The sequence below is a fragment of the Antechinus flavipes genome, chromosome 4 (genome assembly GCF_016432865.1).
Source record: "Antechinus flavipes isolate AdamAnt ecotype Samford, QLD, Australia chromosome 4, AdamAnt_v2, whole genome shotgun sequence".
In the NCBI taxonomy this organism is placed as follows: Eukaryota; Metazoa; Chordata; class Mammalia; order Dasyuromorphia; family Dasyuridae; genus Antechinus; species Antechinus flavipes.
In genome coordinates this window covers 10,809,997-10,826,429 of record NC_067401.1, presented here as the reverse complement: position 1 = coordinate 10,826,429, position 16,433 = coordinate 10,809,997, and the positions used below count along the sequence as shown (strand labels likewise).

General features: G+C 51.3%; 1 protein-coding gene across 4 annotated transcripts in view; it reads left to right on the top strand.

Moving 5' to 3' along the window:
- The window catches only part of ABCC5 (ATP binding cassette subfamily C member 5), a 49,401-nt gene extending 34,291 nt beyond the window's left edge, over positions 1 to 15,110 (top strand). For 3 of the 4 annotated variants that reach the window (XM_051999805.1, XM_051999804.1, XM_051999806.1), the window contains 13 exons: positions 825 to 1,009; positions 1,488 to 1,634; positions 2,066 to 2,195; positions 2,922 to 3,075; positions 3,188 to 3,316; positions 3,852 to 4,038; positions 7,150 to 7,239; positions 9,004 to 9,193; positions 11,091 to 11,250; positions 12,090 to 12,168; positions 12,430 to 12,543; positions 12,750 to 12,914; positions 13,708 to 15,110. In XM_051999805.1, coding sequence (XP_051855765.1) covers positions 825 to 1,009; positions 1,488 to 1,634; positions 2,066 to 2,195; positions 2,922 to 3,075; positions 3,188 to 3,316; positions 3,852 to 4,038; positions 7,150 to 7,239; positions 9,004 to 9,193; positions 11,091 to 11,250; positions 12,090 to 12,168; positions 12,430 to 12,543; positions 12,750 to 12,914; positions 13,708 to 13,809 — 1,832 coding nt within the window. In that variant the 3' untranslated portion in view covers positions 13,810 to 15,110. Of the gene's footprint in view, positions 1 to 824; positions 1,010 to 1,105; positions 1,203 to 1,487; positions 1,635 to 2,065; positions 2,196 to 2,921; positions 3,076 to 3,187; positions 3,317 to 3,851; positions 4,039 to 7,149; positions 7,240 to 9,003; positions 9,194 to 11,090; positions 11,251 to 12,089; positions 12,169 to 12,429; positions 12,544 to 12,749; positions 12,915 to 13,707 lie in introns of those variants that run through there. The other variant, XM_051999807.1, reaches the window with a different exon arrangement.
- The last annotated feature ends 1,323 nt before the right edge of the window (positions 15,111 to 16,433 follow it).

The window sequence follows — 16,433 nt, the reverse complement described above, 5'->3', positions numbered from 1 at the left end:
TGTGGCCACCCGGAGGCCTCTGCCTCCTCTGTGGTCCCTGTGGTTTGGTGGTAGCCTATGGGATGGTCTTTCCCATTGACCCTCAGCAGTAATCTGTAGGCACAGAGGGAGGATTGTCTCACTCTGGGCTTTCTCTCTGACTGTCCTTCCGCTGGGCCTGGAACCCTCCCTCCTCTGCCTCCTGGCCAAGCCTTCCCCAAACCTCTTAATTTCTGGTGTCTACTTAACTCCCCACACAGATTTCTTTGTACGTATTTGTTGGCACACTGGTGCCCTCACAAAATTATAAGCTCCTCGAGAAACTGTCTTTTGCCTTGTCTGCATCTCTGGCAGTTGGCCCAGAGTGTGGCACGTAGTGGAGGCTTAATGACATCGACTGATTGCTTGTGCTGATGATCCCGAGCCCCCATCCTCATCCTCCTGTCCAAGCCCTGGCTTCTCCTTGGTCGCCCTCAAGGGTTGCGGGCATCTGTCAGGTTCTTGCAGGGTGACTCCAGCACTGGGCACGGCCTCGCCCACCAAGGACCCGCCAGAGATGGGCAGGAGTTTGCGCCTGCCGGACGTTTGGCCACGGTGCCCATTAGACTGTCTCATGTCTCGAGGAGGGGTGGGGGCATCTGTGGGCCAGGTCAGAACGGCCCGTGGCAGCAAAGTGCTCGGGCTCTGTAAGTCCTGATGATGAGCAGGCCCCGACGAGGCAGGAGTAGAGAAGGAACCGGTTGGTAGAAAGGGCGTTTGCCCTCAGGACCTTTGGCTTGGGCGCCAAACCTTGGAGATGGCTGGCCTTGGGCGGGGCTCACGCTTCTCCTTTCCTGTTCAACCAGGACGTTTGATGCAGCAAGAGGAGAAGGGGCAGGGCTCTCTGCCCTGGTCCGTGTACGGCACCTACATCCAGGCCGCGGGCGGCCCCTTGGCGTTCCTGTTCATTCTGTCCCTCTTCATCCTGAACGTGGGCAGCACGGCCTTCAGCACCTGGTGGTTGAGTTACTGGATCAAACAAGGCAGTGGGGTAAGGGCACACGGAGCTATGGAAGCTGGGAGGCTAGGAGAGGAGCCATCTAAGGCATTCCTTAGGAGGGAACCCTCTTTGGTTTTCATTTAAAAGAAGCGAATGGCCAGGGTTCCCCAGGACGGAAGAGCTCAGGCCCTAAACTCACGAGGCAGAAAAATCACCGACCAGCTAATGGGGAACAGAGTTCCCAGTAAGTATGAAACAAGGCCAGGAGTCAGTTTTCCCCAGCTGGAGGGTCTGAGAGATGATTCCCAGGATCTTGTCCTAAAATCTTATCTGCCCTCCCCCAGGAACAGGGAGAGAAATGGGGCGACACGGCATCACTAACCCTGCCCTGTGTTTGTCACCTCCAAGTCCCCGAGGCGTTGTCCCCACTTTGAGATGGGAATAGTGTTTAGTGAGAGCTCTCGGCCGCAGGAGTCCAGAGGGAAGCGGCCCGCGAAAGCCTAACCCGGGGAGCCTTGTGTCCAAACAGAACACCACGGTGACGAGGGGGAACCTGACCCTGCTGAGCGACAGCATGAAGGACAACCCTCACATGCACTACTACGCCAGGATCTACTCGCTCTCCATGGTGATCATGCTGATCCTGAAGGCCATCCGCGGCATTGTCTTTGTCAAGGTAGATACCCGCCCTCTCACGTGTGGAAGGCTCTCTAGCCCTGGGGACTGTGGCTCCCCTAGTTTGGGGGTCTCCTTACCGAATGAGCGGAGGGCTGGGCTTCCCAGGAGGCTCTCGGGCCTGCCTCTTTCAGTCACTGTGCTCATCTTTATGGAGTTGTTCTCTGAGCAAGAAGTGCAGAGTGGGAGATAGAATAGTGCCCACATTAGCCAGGCAAAAGGCAGATTCCTGGGGATCCGGGCATCCCTGGTTGAGCTGAAGCATTATTGGGGGCGGAGAGGAAAGGGGGACCTGGCTGAGCCCAAGGAACCGAGGGAAGGTTGAGGGGCAGCTCTGACCTAGAGTGGGGACTCAGCCTTGGCGGGGAAGCCCAGGGTCGTGACCCTACTAGCTCCCCCCAGCCCATCTTTGTCTTGTGCTCTCCTGCCCAGGGAACACTGAGGGCATCTTCCAGGCTCCATGATGAGCTTTTTCGAAAGATTCTTCGAAGCCCCATGAAGTTCTTTGATACAACCCCCACGGGAAGGATCCTCAATCGATTTTCAAAGGACATGGATGAAGGTATTTTTTTGTTCTTTGCCAGGCTCCTAGAACTTGACCTGGGTCTTTCCTTCTTGACTTCCTCCTTTTCCTCTTTCCCTTCCCTTCCCTTCCCTTACTCCTTTCTTTTCCCTTCTCTCCTTCCCTTCCCTTTCTCCTTCCCTTCCCTTCCCTTCCCACCTTCCTTTCCTTTTCCCCTTTCTCTTCCCTTCCCTTTCCTTCCTTTCCTTCCCTTCCCTTTCCTTCCTTTCCTTCCCTTCCCTTACTCCTTTCTTTTCCCTTCTCTCCTTCTCTTCCCTTTCCTTCTCTTCCTCCTTCCCTTCCCACCTTCCCTTTCTTTCCCCTTTCTCTTCACTTCCCTTTCCCCCTTTTCCTTCCTTTTCCCCTTCCCTTCATAGCCTTTGCCATGACTTCCACCCAATCCGACAGCCAGCAGCGCTCTTCCACGTCTAGGAACGCTGAAAATTTGTCTCCCTTGTCACTTTCAATAAGTAATTCAAGGGTACAGAATTTGAGAAAAGAACATATTGAAGTTTGCACATCGGCCCGAGGTGTAGCTTTGGTGAATGCCCGGTGGCAGCTGTGCCAGGCTGCGGGCCCTGGCCGCCAGACCCCACCTGGTTGCGCCCTGGCAGAAGTCGAGTTTGAGCATCGACCAGAGGAAGGGGCTGTGGTGCAGCTGGGTTGCTGGAGCCCCCCTGACTCCTGCGGGTACGTCATCCTTTGTTCTCTGGCTTTTCTCCCCAGTTGATGTCCGCCTCCCATTCCAGGCTGAAATGTTTATCCAGAATGTCATCCTGGTCTTCTTCTGTGTCGGCATGATTGCGGGGGTCTTCCCCTGGTTCCTGGTGGCAGTCATGCCCCTCCTGGTTTTCTTTGCCGTGTTGCACATTCTGTCCAGGTAAAAGCCTTCTTGTTTCTGCCAAGACTCGGCCCAGGCTGCCTCCCTGCTGCTTTGGGGCTGCCAAGCTGGCCTCGCCCTCCCTGACGGTTGCCCTGTGTGTCCTCTCCAGGGTCCTGATTCGAGAGCTCAAACGCTTGGACAACATCACCCAGTCTCCTTTTCTGTCCCACATCACCTCCAGCATCCAGGGCCTGGCCACCATTCATGCTTACAACCGAGGGCAGGAATTTCTGCACAGGTTAGTGCCGCGTGGGGCCAAGGGAGAGCTGGTCGCCCTCCCGGACGGCACATTACTTGGGGGAGACCTAAAGGTATAGGGACGAGCCTGCTCCCGTTCAGATTCTATTGCCCTGCAGGAATCTCAGAACAAATAATGGAGGGAAATCCTGGTCTGCCCTGGGAGAGGCCAGGCTGCTTAATCTTAATCTCCCTGCTGGGAAAGGCCCAGCCACGTGGCCACATCCCTGAGAGAGGGATGGACCTCATGACCCCACCTGCGAGGCCAGCTGCAGGGAGGTCCGGCCTTTGCACCGACAGGGCCATCCGCCTGCAAAGCCCAGCTTCCCTGCTCTTGCGTCTTTGTTTTCTTCTTTACCAAAAGTCTGGCCTGGGGCTCCCATGCGAGTGGTCATTGGCCCCCAGACTCTCCCCTGTTCGGAGTTTGGTCCCCATGCCTGTTGTTTACAGGCTGCAGATGCGATCACAAAGCTGCTCAGGTTTCCCCTGGGAGCAGGCCGGGCCATGGGCTTGACTGCTTGTCCTCTGGCCCACAGGTACCAGGAGCTTTTGGACAACAACCAGGCTCCCTTCTTCCTGTTCACCTGTGCCATGCGGTGGCTGGCCGTGCGGCTGGACGTGATCAGCATCGCCTTGATCACCACCACGGGGCTGATGATCGTCCTCATGCATGGCCAGATCCCCCCGGCCTACGCAGGGCTCGCCATCTCCTACGCTGTCCAGGTTGGTGCCCAAGGAAACTGTCCCCACAGCTCCTCTCTGCCGCCCTCCTTGGCTGTTCAGGAGGATAGAGTGTTTTTGAAGTCACTGAGTTTTATGCCTCTGGAAGCAGGGGATGGGACTACCTGCCACGGGAGAATATCTCCCAAGAGCACCTTCCTTTCAGTGATCTTCCCAGATGCAGACAAGCTCAGAAAGAAGCTGCCGAATCTTAGGGCCGTGACTCTGGCTGACCTTAGTCAGCAGGGAACAAACAAATTCCTTGGCCAAAGTGTTTCCTAGAAACAAGATGGCGTCAATGACTATTAGAAAGTCTATAACTTGCAGAAAGATTTCTGCAAAAAATGTGGTGTTTGGTATATTTTTACTGATAGAAACTCCCTTTTCCGTGATTTCCCCCTTTATTATCTACCTCTTCCCACGTTTTGTTTTTTAAAGGCTACATCCTCAACATGATTTTTGTTTTCTTGTTATTTATATTTTCCAATAAAAACAGAAAGATTGAAAGCAAGTTATTAGGCCCAGGTACTTCCTATCCCCAAGTGGTAACTAATGTAAAAAAACCTGGAAACCTGTTGGACAGAGAAGTAGAGATAATCCCCAGAAGCCCCTAGGCATTCACCCAGATATGGCTTCCTTTGCTCGTGATGTGGGAGCCTGGATGGAGAAGTGCCACGTCAGACCCCAGTTTGCTTGGACCCCTGGTGCAGCCCACTTCACTTCCAACCTCCTGCTTCTCATTTTCCTGCCATCTCCAGCTAGAGCAGCTTGGCCTTGCCATTGTGGTTGTTAAAATTAATTTTATCAGTTAAATTAACTGCAACAGCTTTTTCCCATTTGTTTCTTAAATCTGTGAGGAACTAATTGAAATTTCTAAGAAAAAGCCATTCTGCAATTTGATAAGTGCTTTAAATATATGATTGGGCAATCCTCAAGGAAATAAAACCAAGTTATTTCTAGCCACTTTAAAAATTGCTCCAAATCACTAATAATTAACGAAATGCACATTAAAATAGTTCAGAGATTCTACTTCGCATCCATCAGAGTGGCAAAGTGAGGAAAAAAAGAAAATGATCAGTATTGGAGGGGCCTGGGAAAATGAGCATGTTATATTGGGAAACTGGTGAATGGGTACAACCAGTCTGGAAAATAATTTAACATTCTCTATAAAAAGATACTAAATAGAGCATGCCCTTTGAGCCAGCTCCACCCCTGCTGGACCTATGTCCAAAAGAGGTTAAAGGCTGAAGGAAAAGTCCTAAATATACAAGGATACTTATAATATAGCTCATTTTATGATGGCGAAAAAAAAAAAAAAACTGAAAAATGAGACGCCCAGCAATTGGGGAATGGCTGACAGTGCTCTGTAAATATGATGGAGTCTACTGTGTGGTGAGAAATGAGGAAACCCTGGATTTCAGAGTGACATGGAAAGACTGGGGCGGACTGTCCTGAGTGACTGAGCAGAACCAAAGAACTATTTATGCTGTTAACATCAGGATTATAGAAGTGAACAGTCTGGAAGGCTTTTAGAAAAGTGAGGAGGATCCTTTCTGCAAAGATAATGACCAGAAAGCTCTTAGAACAGGAGGAAGTAGTTCGGTGGGTAGCCATCATTCTAAAACCTCACAGATTAAATTCTCCACTCTCCAGAGATGAGGGATTTAGGATCTGGGATGAGACATAAATGTTTTTGTAGACCACAGTCCAGGGAATTGGTTTTGCTTGTTGATGTATATTTGTTATAAGAAACTGATTTTCTTTTTTCTTTCTTCCCCATCTCTTCCTCCTCAATTGAGTGGAGGGATGGGTAGGAGTGAGAGAAAATGAAAAATTTTCAGTTGGGATGACTATTATTAATCTTGCCTGTTTTGTTTTATTATAAGAGATCTCATCTCATGAAGTAGGAGTATATTCCTCCGTATATGAACAAAGTGCCTCAATAAAAAAGCAATTTAGCCAATACCGAATGGCTGCTTTGGTGACCGCTGCTTTATAATATAGTTTTAGATCAGATACAGCTAGGCCACCTTCATTTGATTTTTTTTTTCATTAATTCCCTTGAAAGTTGACCTTTTGTTCTTCTGTTGTTACTTTTTCTAGGTCCTTAAAATATTTTCTTGGGAGTCTGATTGGTATAGCACTAAATACATAGATTAGTTTAGTCATCTTTATTATATTCACTTGACCTATCCAAGAGCACTTAATATTTTTCCATTTAGTTAGATCTGACTTTATTTGTGTGGAAAGTGTTTTGTAGTTTTGCTTATAGAGTTCCTGACTTTCCCCTGGCAGATAGATCCCCAAATATTTAATACTATCGATGGTTATTTTAAATGGAATTTCTCTTTGTATCTCTTGCTGTTGGATTTTGTTGGTGATGTATAAGAATGCTGATGATTTATGTGGATTTATTTTGTATCCTGCAATTTTGCTAAAGTTGTGGATTATTTTTAATAGCTTTAAAAAAAGCAATTTAATAAGAAGCAATTTGTTATCGAAAGTCTATGTGATTCAGTGTCTATCTGGGAAGATAGGCATGTGAGTTGACACAGGAAGTCAGTGTTCTCCAGACTAGTGACGAAAATAATAACAAGACCTCGAAAATCCATGTGCTTCTATTGTCTACTTCCCCTTCTCCAAACTTACTTCCTCTATCAGCAGAGCCCCATAGCTGTAAAGAGATTTGTTTCTATTGTCTTTTTTTTTTCTAAATTGAATTTTATTTTTAGTTACATAGTCTTTCCCTGTTCCCTCCCTCATATAATGAGAAGTCATGAAAATAAAGCCCATTACAAATAGAAAGTCATGCAATTTCCTTATTAGAAAAATGGCATTTCCTTATTAGCCAGGCTCTCGAAGAAAAATAAGAAAGAAGGAAAAAATATGCTTCTGTCTGCCCTTTGAATCTGTCCCTTCTCTCTGTGGAGGTGAACAGCTCCTCTCATCATGATTCTTTTGATCTTTGGCAGTTGATCATCATTATAATATTGTTGTTGCTATGGGGATCGTTCTCCTGGTTCTGCTCATTTCACTTTGCGTCAGTTCCTAGAAGTCTTCCCAGGTTTTTCTGAAACCATCCCCTTCACTTCTCTTGTTTTCTCTTATCGACAGCTGACGGGACTCTTCCAGTTTACGGTTCGACTGGCCTCAGAGACAGAAGCTCGATTCACATCAGTGGAGAGGATTAATCACTACATTAAGGTTCGATCGCCTTAGAGTTGGTCTCGCCTTTCCTGTGGGCCTTCCTAGAGTCGCTTATACAGTTTTTGGTCACCATAAATTAAGTAGAGAGGACAAGAGATTTTTCTGCCATATTTTGCCATATCCATGGTCTGTGTCTGAGGAGAGCCCTATACACAGTATACAATCCGTGAAGATTGGGTTTGAAGACTAATATGAATTTATGTAACTTGCCTTAAGAGACAATATCCAAAGCCATCTTTTCCCTAACATTATTCTGAATCTTAACCAATGTTGACCAGTGTTGACAGTGACCCATGTCAAAATTAGCCAGTAACTAAACGTCAGCTGTTTCCCACTCCAGATTTCTGCTTCTCCGCATACATGGGCTATTTGACTGAGAAGCAATGATTGTCTTATACTAAAGTGACAGGCTCTGACATGACTGTAGTTAGTAGAATTAGTAAATTTAAAAGTTATTCCCTGATAACTTAGCCTTTCATTATATGTTTATAGTGCTTAGATTAGACAGGTGTCTTTTGAATGTAATTTCATAGGCATTTAAAAAGTCCCTTTCTTTTGAGCCGCTGGTCTATAAAGTGTATATATAAAGGCATCTAGATCCCAGAGCTGTCTCCATTTGGGAGATAACAACCCATTGTTCCATAGTGAGGAACCTTCTCCCGGGAAACTGTCGAAGTACCGTATCATTGATGTGTGTATTTTCCCAATCTGATGCTAAGAAAGGGAAGGATGCATGTCTAGATCTACAGTTGTGATGGAGACCGCCTCTTCCCTGGGAACGGTGTTAGGAATGGGGATTAAGTGCGATTGGAGTAGACCTGGAAACCTGATAACTCTGTATGACTTTAGAGGAAACATAATTCCCAGTTGGAAATCGCCAGCTTGCAAAATCTTTGACCTAGATTTGCATTTGTCTGTTTTATCTTAAACGTGTCCGCTCGGGGGCACATTGTGCAAGGCACAATGCAACGCTGTGCACGTTGTAGGTGTTTGTGGAACTTAATTACACTCTTAGGGACAAATGAGATGCCTGAGGGTGACTTGCACCTGTTACACATCTTGGGAGAGAGAGAGAAAGAGGGGATCATTCCTTGTTGCTTAAAACAAGTTTGGTAGAAGTTAACTGGTGATTACTCTCTACAGAGAATTGCAGATTTGTTCTTCTCTCTGGGTACCACTTCCAAGCTGTTACATCAGCAAACCTTTCCCTGTCAGGACAAGCACAGAGATCTATTTTTCTCTGACCTGGCTATCCTCAGGCCTGACTTAAAAGGACCTCGTGTGCACACACTTGCTTTATGTCTCCTCCTCTAGTCCTGTAGTCTAGATTTGAGACCCTAGTTCTCAGTGTCTCCGAGCTCTCTCCATCTTTGGGTCAAAGGATTAGCTGCCACAGAGGCTTTTATGATGTGAAATCCGTGGAGGAACCATACCAGTGGTTAAAATATTGTTGATGAAAAGGATTGCAAATCTTAAAATTTCAGTCTTGGGAGGAATATTAGAGTTCATTTAGGCCAAAAGTTGAAGAGAATCAAGACTAGAAAATAGTAATAAATGAGCTTCCCAGCAAGGTCATGCTGTTAACGTTAATAATCTTGCTCCTATGGCAAAAAAAAAACCCCAAAATCATTTATATCATGGGAGAATCTGTTCTTCGTTGGGAATCCTTGAGTGGGCTGCGATCCCTGAGTGCTGACTTCACTGAGGTGGGGAAGGCCCGGGGGCTGTTGGCTTTTTCTCAGGCATCCTTTGTTTCTCTAGACTCTCGCCTTGGAAGCACCTGCTCGAATTAAAAACAAGGCTCCTCCTCCAGACTGGCCCCAGGAAGGAGAAGTTGTCTTCGAGAATGCAGAGATGCGGTATCGAGAGAACCTCCCTCTAGTCCTAAAGAAAGTGTCTTTCACCATCAAACCCAAGGAGAAGATCGGCATCGTGGGCCGGACGGGCTCAGGTGAGGAACCGCAGCGAGTGGGAGCTTCTCTTTACCTTCTGGGCTCTGGTCCTGCCGCCCCACTTGGGCCTCTCAGGCCTTCAGTCCAGTTCCCCATAGGAGAACTCCACACAGGTGGTCTCAGGGTCCTATTTGAGAAAGGAAATAGAAGAATAGGAGGCAGGATCAGCTCAGATTTGATGAGATTCTGGCATCAAGAAGGGAGGGAGTATCAGAAAAAAGAAAAAGATCTGGCTGGAAAGGTAACAAGAGACAGAACAGAAGGTCTGTCATAAGCTGCAAAAGCCAGCAGCCAGAGCTAGAAATTAAGCAGTGTCACTGTGAGATGGAACAGAAGGCTTCAAGCCTAGGCCAAAGCCTGTTCCCCTGGGGTGACTGCCTGTCTTCTGGCTTCAGAAGACAGCCTGTTCCCCAACAGATAGACATATAAAAACACACACACACACACACACACACACACACACACACACTCACCATCCACCTTGAGACAATCCCAAAAGGCCAGACAAGTCCCTGGCGACCCAGATTTCAGGCTTGAATACCAACCCTCAACTCTGTCCAGCATTTCTGTGAATCAGGTATTGGTTCAAATAGCTCCCGACAGCCTTTCTTTGTGCTTTCTGAAAATTCTCTCCAGCCCCCCACTCCTCAGCTTCCTCTGCTTCCTTGGGCTCTTCATCCCATGTTGGGAAGCCATCACTCACTTAGCCCAGCACAGACACGGTCCCGCTGAGCTCCCGTGCATAGAGGAGCTGAGCTCCGGCGTGCTCTTGTACAAGTGGGGAAGGAAGCGGAGGCTAAGGGAAGGGGATTTGTCAGAGTGGGATTTCTAGCCGGGCCTTTGCTGTCCGCGTCCTACACCTGCATTACCGTGGTTCGATTTTGCAGTCAGTGCCAGAGGAGGCCTTTTTTTTTTTTTTTTTAATTATTATAACGTTTTATCGACAGAACATATGCATGGGTAATTTTTCAACATTGTCCCTTGCGATTACTTCTGTTCCCCCTTTTCCCCTCCTTCCCTCTACCCTCTCCTCTAGATGCAAGTAGTTTCGTACATGTTAAATGTGTTAAAATATATGTTAAATACAATATATGCATTCATATTTATACAGTTCTCTTGTTGCACAAGAAAAGTCAGATTTAGAAAGAAGGTAAAAATAACCTGGGAAGAAAAACAAAAATGCAAGCAAACAATTAACAGAAAGAATGGAAATGCTATGTTGTGGAACACACTCATTTCCCAGTGTTCTTTCACTGGCTGTAGCTGCTTCTGTTCATCACTGATCAATTGGAACTCATTTGAATAGAGAAGGCCTTTTTGCCACCCGCTGGGCGGCCCCGGTCACCCCACTGAGCTGTGAACCATGAACTTTTCCTCAAGCTCACTCAGACCGAACCATGAGCTTGCCCTCCTATTTTATCAGATCCGTTTATCAAAGTGTCTTTCTTTCACTTGTTTCTTCCTCCCCCTCAATCTCTGCTGAGCTTTGTTGGAGGCCTTTGGGGCAGCCTCAGCCAGCTACATGCTCAGGGGCCAGAGGATTCATTTTGCAGGATGATGGACATGAAAAAATCTCTTGTCCGTCGCCCCTCTGCAGCTCCCTGCTGCCTCCTTCTCTGCAGAAAATGCGAAGCAGGAAGCCTTTGTCTTTCTCCTTGTAAATCGGGATTTTCCCCTCTTGATCTTCAGAAGATGAATGAGACAAATCCTTCCCTGTGTTTGGTCTCTCCCGGGTTCTCTTTAACTTGGAGACTAACCTCCATTACAAAGTGGAAACTGGGCCACTTTGGATACTTGGAGCCTTTGTTAGATGATCGACAGAGGACATTGGAACCATAATCCCCTCTGGTTTTGTGAGACGTTGTGGGGATTAAGCTCTGGTACCTGTCTCCCCAGGGAAATCTTCTCTGGGCATGGCCCTGTTCCGCCTGGTCGAGCTCTCGGGAGGCTGCATCCAAATCGATGGGGTGAAGATCCATGACATCGGGCTCGCCGATCTCCGAAGCAAGCTCTCCATCATCCCTCAGGAGCCCGTGTTGTTCAGCGGCACAGTCAGGTGAGCCTGGGGTTCCTGAGAAATCACCCCAGGAGCCTGGGCAGGCGGCAGGTTGTGCTTTCTTGTGAGCCTTTCCGGGCTCCATTTCCATTTCTGGGGTGGGCCTTTTGGACAGGGTCTTGCTTGGGATATCTTTCTGTTAGGTGGGGTGAGCCTTGAATGATGGATAGGGTTTGAGAAGGCCAGGTTTAGGGGAAAGAGGACAGGGGTTTGTTCACTGGATTGTCTGCATGGACAAGGCAAGGCCTGAGGGTGGCCTGGTGATCCCCTAGATCCACTAATGAAGATAGTTGGAAGGGACTTGAGGTCAGGAGAGAGGGCAGCCATGGGAATGGGAGGGACGTGTCTGTGGGTCTGTTGTTAATGGATTGTACCGACTTCTGAAAAGCTCGTTGAGGGACAGGAGCAGAGAGATGATGGTGAAGGAGCCGTAGAGAGTAGGGCGTATGTTCTTCTGGCTCGTGTGCCGGGCAGGGGGGTTAGGAAGAACGGTGGTCTTCAGAACAGGTGCAGGCAAGGCAAGCCCACTCATTGCCATAGCCCCTTTGGGCTGCTGACCTATTCTTTGTGGGGGCCCTGGACTGTGGGCTGAGACAACTTGGGCTCCTTGCACCGTCCCTCCTCCGAGGGGGTCCTGATTTGGTAGGCCGCCCAGTTGAGTCTGTCGGTCAGGAACAAGGATTGATTCTTGTCCTGAGACAAGTTTCTGCCTTCCAGGAGGTAAGGTTGTTCAGTAGCTCTCCCTGGGCTTTCTCTTGTGCCCTCGGCCTCCCTGCCACCCGGGGAAGCCATGGTTGGGTCATGTTGGGCCGCTAAAACCCTCCCTCCCTTGTGCCCAGGTCAAACTTGGATCCTTTCAACCAGTACGGTGAAGACCAGATTTGGGATGCTCTAGAAAGGACACATATGAAAGAATGTGTAAGTAGAAGTGTAGGGGAGAGGAGGAGTCCCGTCCCCCACCTTCACTGGGCAGCTGCCCGTCTGTAGTGATCCCTCACAGGAAGCAGTGCCCTGCTCCCTTCCAGACATGTTCCCTGTGGAACAGGTGTTTGTAGGGTCACGTAGGGCTGTCTCCCGGCCCTCTCGGTCCGTCTCCTGCCATACGGACCCTGGGCAAGGCTGGGGGGCGATGGGGAGCCCAGCCACTGGCCACGATAGAATTTCCCTTCCTTCTCCCAGGTTGCTCAGCTACCTCTGAAACTTGAGTCGGAAGTGTTGGAGAACGGGGAAAACTTCTCGGTGGGAGAGCGGCAGCTCCTGTGCATCGCGAGGGCGCTGCTGCGGCACTGCAAGGTGCGGCCCCCGAGTGGTTGGAGGGGGTCTGACCACCCTGGGTCCCCAGACCCGGCAGTTTGGGAGGCGCGCCCCGACACAGAAGCCCTTGGCTTTGGCCTTACCTGCCAGGGGACCCCAGATTAGCTGTTGTGCTGGAAGCAAATGAGTGTTAAAGACTCCTGAGGTCCCCGCCGCGCTATAACCGTCCCTTGGCCCATTGGCAGGTTCTGATACTGGATGAAGCCACGGCGGCCATGGATAGCGAGACCGACTTACTGATTCAGGAAACCATCCGGGAGGCCTTTGCCGACTGCACCATGCTGACGATCGCTCATCGCCTGCACACCGTCCTGGGCTCCGACCGTATCATGGTGCTGATGCAGGGTCAGGTAGAGCATCAAGCCCCCGCCCCACAGGGGCCCCTCAGAGCCTCGCTCGGAAGTCCGAGACGGTCTCCATGAGGCACAGAGGTAGCTTCGAAGGGGCGGCGGGGGAGGGCTGAGACTCTTCCCAGAGAGAGGCTTTGCTTTGTCGCTGTTGGCACAAGACAGGGTGACCTGGGACCAAGGGTGCAGGCGAGGGGCCCGAGTGCCGGGGCCCTTTGGGGGGGAAGGAGGACAAAGAAATGCAGAGGAGGAGCTGCTCCTCGGGGCGGGGCTTGGGTGCCCCCCTCCCAGCTGGTCAGGGGGTCCAGAGATGGGTTTGGAAGCGATCAGGGATCCCAAAGTCCCCCTTTACTCACTTTGACTCCAGCCTCCTTTGTTGGGAAGGTCAGCAGCCTCCTGAGTTAGGAATGACCGAGGTCCTCACCCGGGGGGGAAGAGGGGGGGTCTTTGAGTCCCCCGAGGGCTTGCTTAATGGGAGAGAGCTAAAATGGATAGACCTTGGGGAGTGGAAAAGGACTCTGACCATTGAGTCCAGTGTTCTTTCTAGATGAGGATGTGGGGTGAGGGGCCGCGGGGCCTGGGCTCACCTTCTGCAGCTCTGCCGTGAGCTCTCCTCTAGGGGATCTGTCCCCTTTCAGTGAGATTGGATCAAAGAGAGGCTTTGGCAGAGGCCCCTGGGAGTGTTCTGGGAGGCCGAGGTGGCCGTGTACGCCCAGGAGACGCGGGCTTTCCCCTGCCCCTCCGCCTGGGGCTCGAACCGGGCCAGGCTCCTCCATGCTCTGCTCCTCTCTTCCAGGTGGTGGAATTTGACACTCCGGCTGTGCTTCTGTCCAATGACAGCTCCCGATTCTATGCCATGTTTGCTGCTGCAGAGAACAAAGTCGCCGTCAAGGGCTGATGTCCCTGGCTGGGTGTTGCCCGTGGAAACATCCCCTCACGAACCCTCCCTGGGGCGGGGCCCGCATCGCTTTCCCTCCCCCGAAACCCAGATCTTGCATTGCCCAAGTTTTTAAACGTTGACATAGCAGTTCAGGACTGGCTTGTGTTTCACCGTCAGGGAGATTCACGTTTTAATTATCGTATTTATTCCCTCTCCATACAAACCAAGCTTTGTTTTCGTCCTTACTTGCACTCTCAAGGTTCAGGGAACCGTTATTATCAATGTCTCAGAGGCCTAGAATGAAGCTTTACTCACGTAGCTCCCTCCACAATCCTGCCCAGAGTCTCTATTACAGACAGTGAAACCGCGCGCTTTCTTTTCTATTAAACGAGCACTGTGCTGGAGGGCAGACCCTTTTGTACCCCTTTGGTACAGTTGGCTGTACCGAGCTCCGACTCTGCCCTCAGAATGTAGAGACGTGGCCGATCGGCTCTTTTCTAAGCCGGTCTCTCCCTTCCGCGACGGCAGATCCTCCTGCCCGGCAGAACGGACGCACGAGCGCGGCGGCGGTCTGCTCTTCCGGAGGCCCGCGGCAGCCCGACGGCCTCTCCGGCAGGGTTGGGGCCGAGGCTGCGGGGCTCATGCTGGAAGCACTCAGGACTCTTAGCTGCTCGGGTGGAAGGAACGGCGGCCGCGGTGGGGGGCAGGGGCGGCCCACGCCGCCGGGGCTCCCAGCCCTCTCTGCGCCAGCCTCCCTTCAGTAGTGGGAAGCTCAGAAGTGCCCAAGGCAGAGGATGCTCTTTTCTCTCGAAGAATCACGCCCGCGTGCCCTTCTTCCTGCAGCTCCTGGCTGGGCGGCCGGGGCTGGGTGCCCGCCACTGCCGCTGCTGACTGGGGGCCGGGGGAGCGGGTGTCAGATGGTACTTTGAAGCTCTCCTGCCCCCTTCCCCCCCCCCCCCAGACTTTCCTACTCTATAACTCTGTGATAGAATTCAAGATTTGCAATCCAAAGCCTGCACCGGGATCCGTCACACACTGAAGTAGAAGCTTGTTTGTTTGCCTTTTTTTTTTAACTGTCAAGAGACCTACCTCTGGTGGCTGACGACTACGTGCTACACACCTGCAGTACACTTCGGGGACCCGTCCCGGGCTGTGGGGCTCTCGCTCAGGGGACGGGCGGCTGCTCGCCGAGCAGCCTGGGGCTGAGGAATCAGCGCTGCATGTTTCTGTCTGCTAGACAATTTGTAACCTTAGCATGTTTGCTAAACTCCTTGTGAAGACAAAGATCTGGGGGGGAAATAAAACTATTTTGGGTTTTACAGAGTGCTTGGCGTGTGAGGTTTCTCCGGGAGAGCGGCGGCCGCCTCGGTGGGTGCTGCCCACGGGGTGTTGTGGCGACCGGGTCTGCAAGGGCCAGGCTGGGAGAGCGGGCACCGGCCTCCGTGGCTATCAGCCAACACTTGGGGCTGTGTGGCCAGGCGGACCGAGTTCAGCCCACCACGTCTGGATGGGGGGGACAGAAGAGCTTGAAGGGTTTATGTGCCATCCTCCCTGAAACAGCTGGTGGAGGCCCGGCCGTGCCTCCTGGCAAACCTTGCCCTGCTGGGGAGGGTGAGCCAAAGGAAGGGCCCTCGCCTAGTGGGCCGATCCCCCTGGCCATCCTGCTTTGAAGCAGAGAACGGGGCCTCTGCCCACACCTGCGGCTTCCGCTTTGGGTCACTCAGAACCTTTTCCTCTTTTACCCAATGCCCGTCTGCCCTCTGGTCCAAATGGACCAATTAGGATCATCTTTCAAATGCCCAGGTGGCTCTCCTGACCCCACCCCCCACTCTAGTCAGAGCTGATTCCAAAAAAATGGTGGTTCCTTTACACAGCTGCCGTCCCTCCCCGAGTTGCCTTGAACAAACCGGGTTCTCCCACACTAACCTTATCAATAGAGAGATGGGCAAGCGTTCCAAGGGGTCACGGTCTGACCAGACGGCCTCTCTGCCGCGTCCTGGCCACGGGAAGGCGGGTCCTCAGGCCGGGAAGGGGCTAATGGCTCTGGCACTGGCCGTCTGAAAGCCCCTCAGTTACAGGAGCTCTTCTGGACCATCTCCCCGGGGCCTCAGAAAACTGCTCCGGGCCCCCGGGGGTGGGGAGCAAAGGTGCGTGACGTTCACTGCTCTTTACGTCCAGCTGCCTTCCCTCTTGGCCCTGCGGCTTTAATGCTGGACTGGCAAGGGGAGATGGCAGGTGCCGAGCGAGAGGCCGATGAAGCCCCGGCCACGGGCATCCACCCTGGCACCGGAGGGGATGAGTGGACGGGGAGGCCAGACACAGGAGCCGGGAGAGGGGGCTGCCGGTCCGAGACTGTGGGGCAGAGGGAGCCAGTCCCAGGATTTTGATCTCTCTTTTGTTTTTGCAGATTAAATCAGCCAGGCTGACTGGCCTGGTGTGACTGAAAAGCAGGTTGTAAAAGCCGATGTGTCCCTCGTTCTTGGCAAAGGGGGGCGCGGGGCGGCTTCCACTGCTCGGTCCCTTAGGACGTGGCTGTTTATTCACCCAGAACAGAGGGCAAAAATGCAGCCCGGAGCTTGGGGAGCTGATGGGAGGGCAAGAGGTCGGTTAAATTAGCAGATCTTTGTAGAATGTCGGGGGGA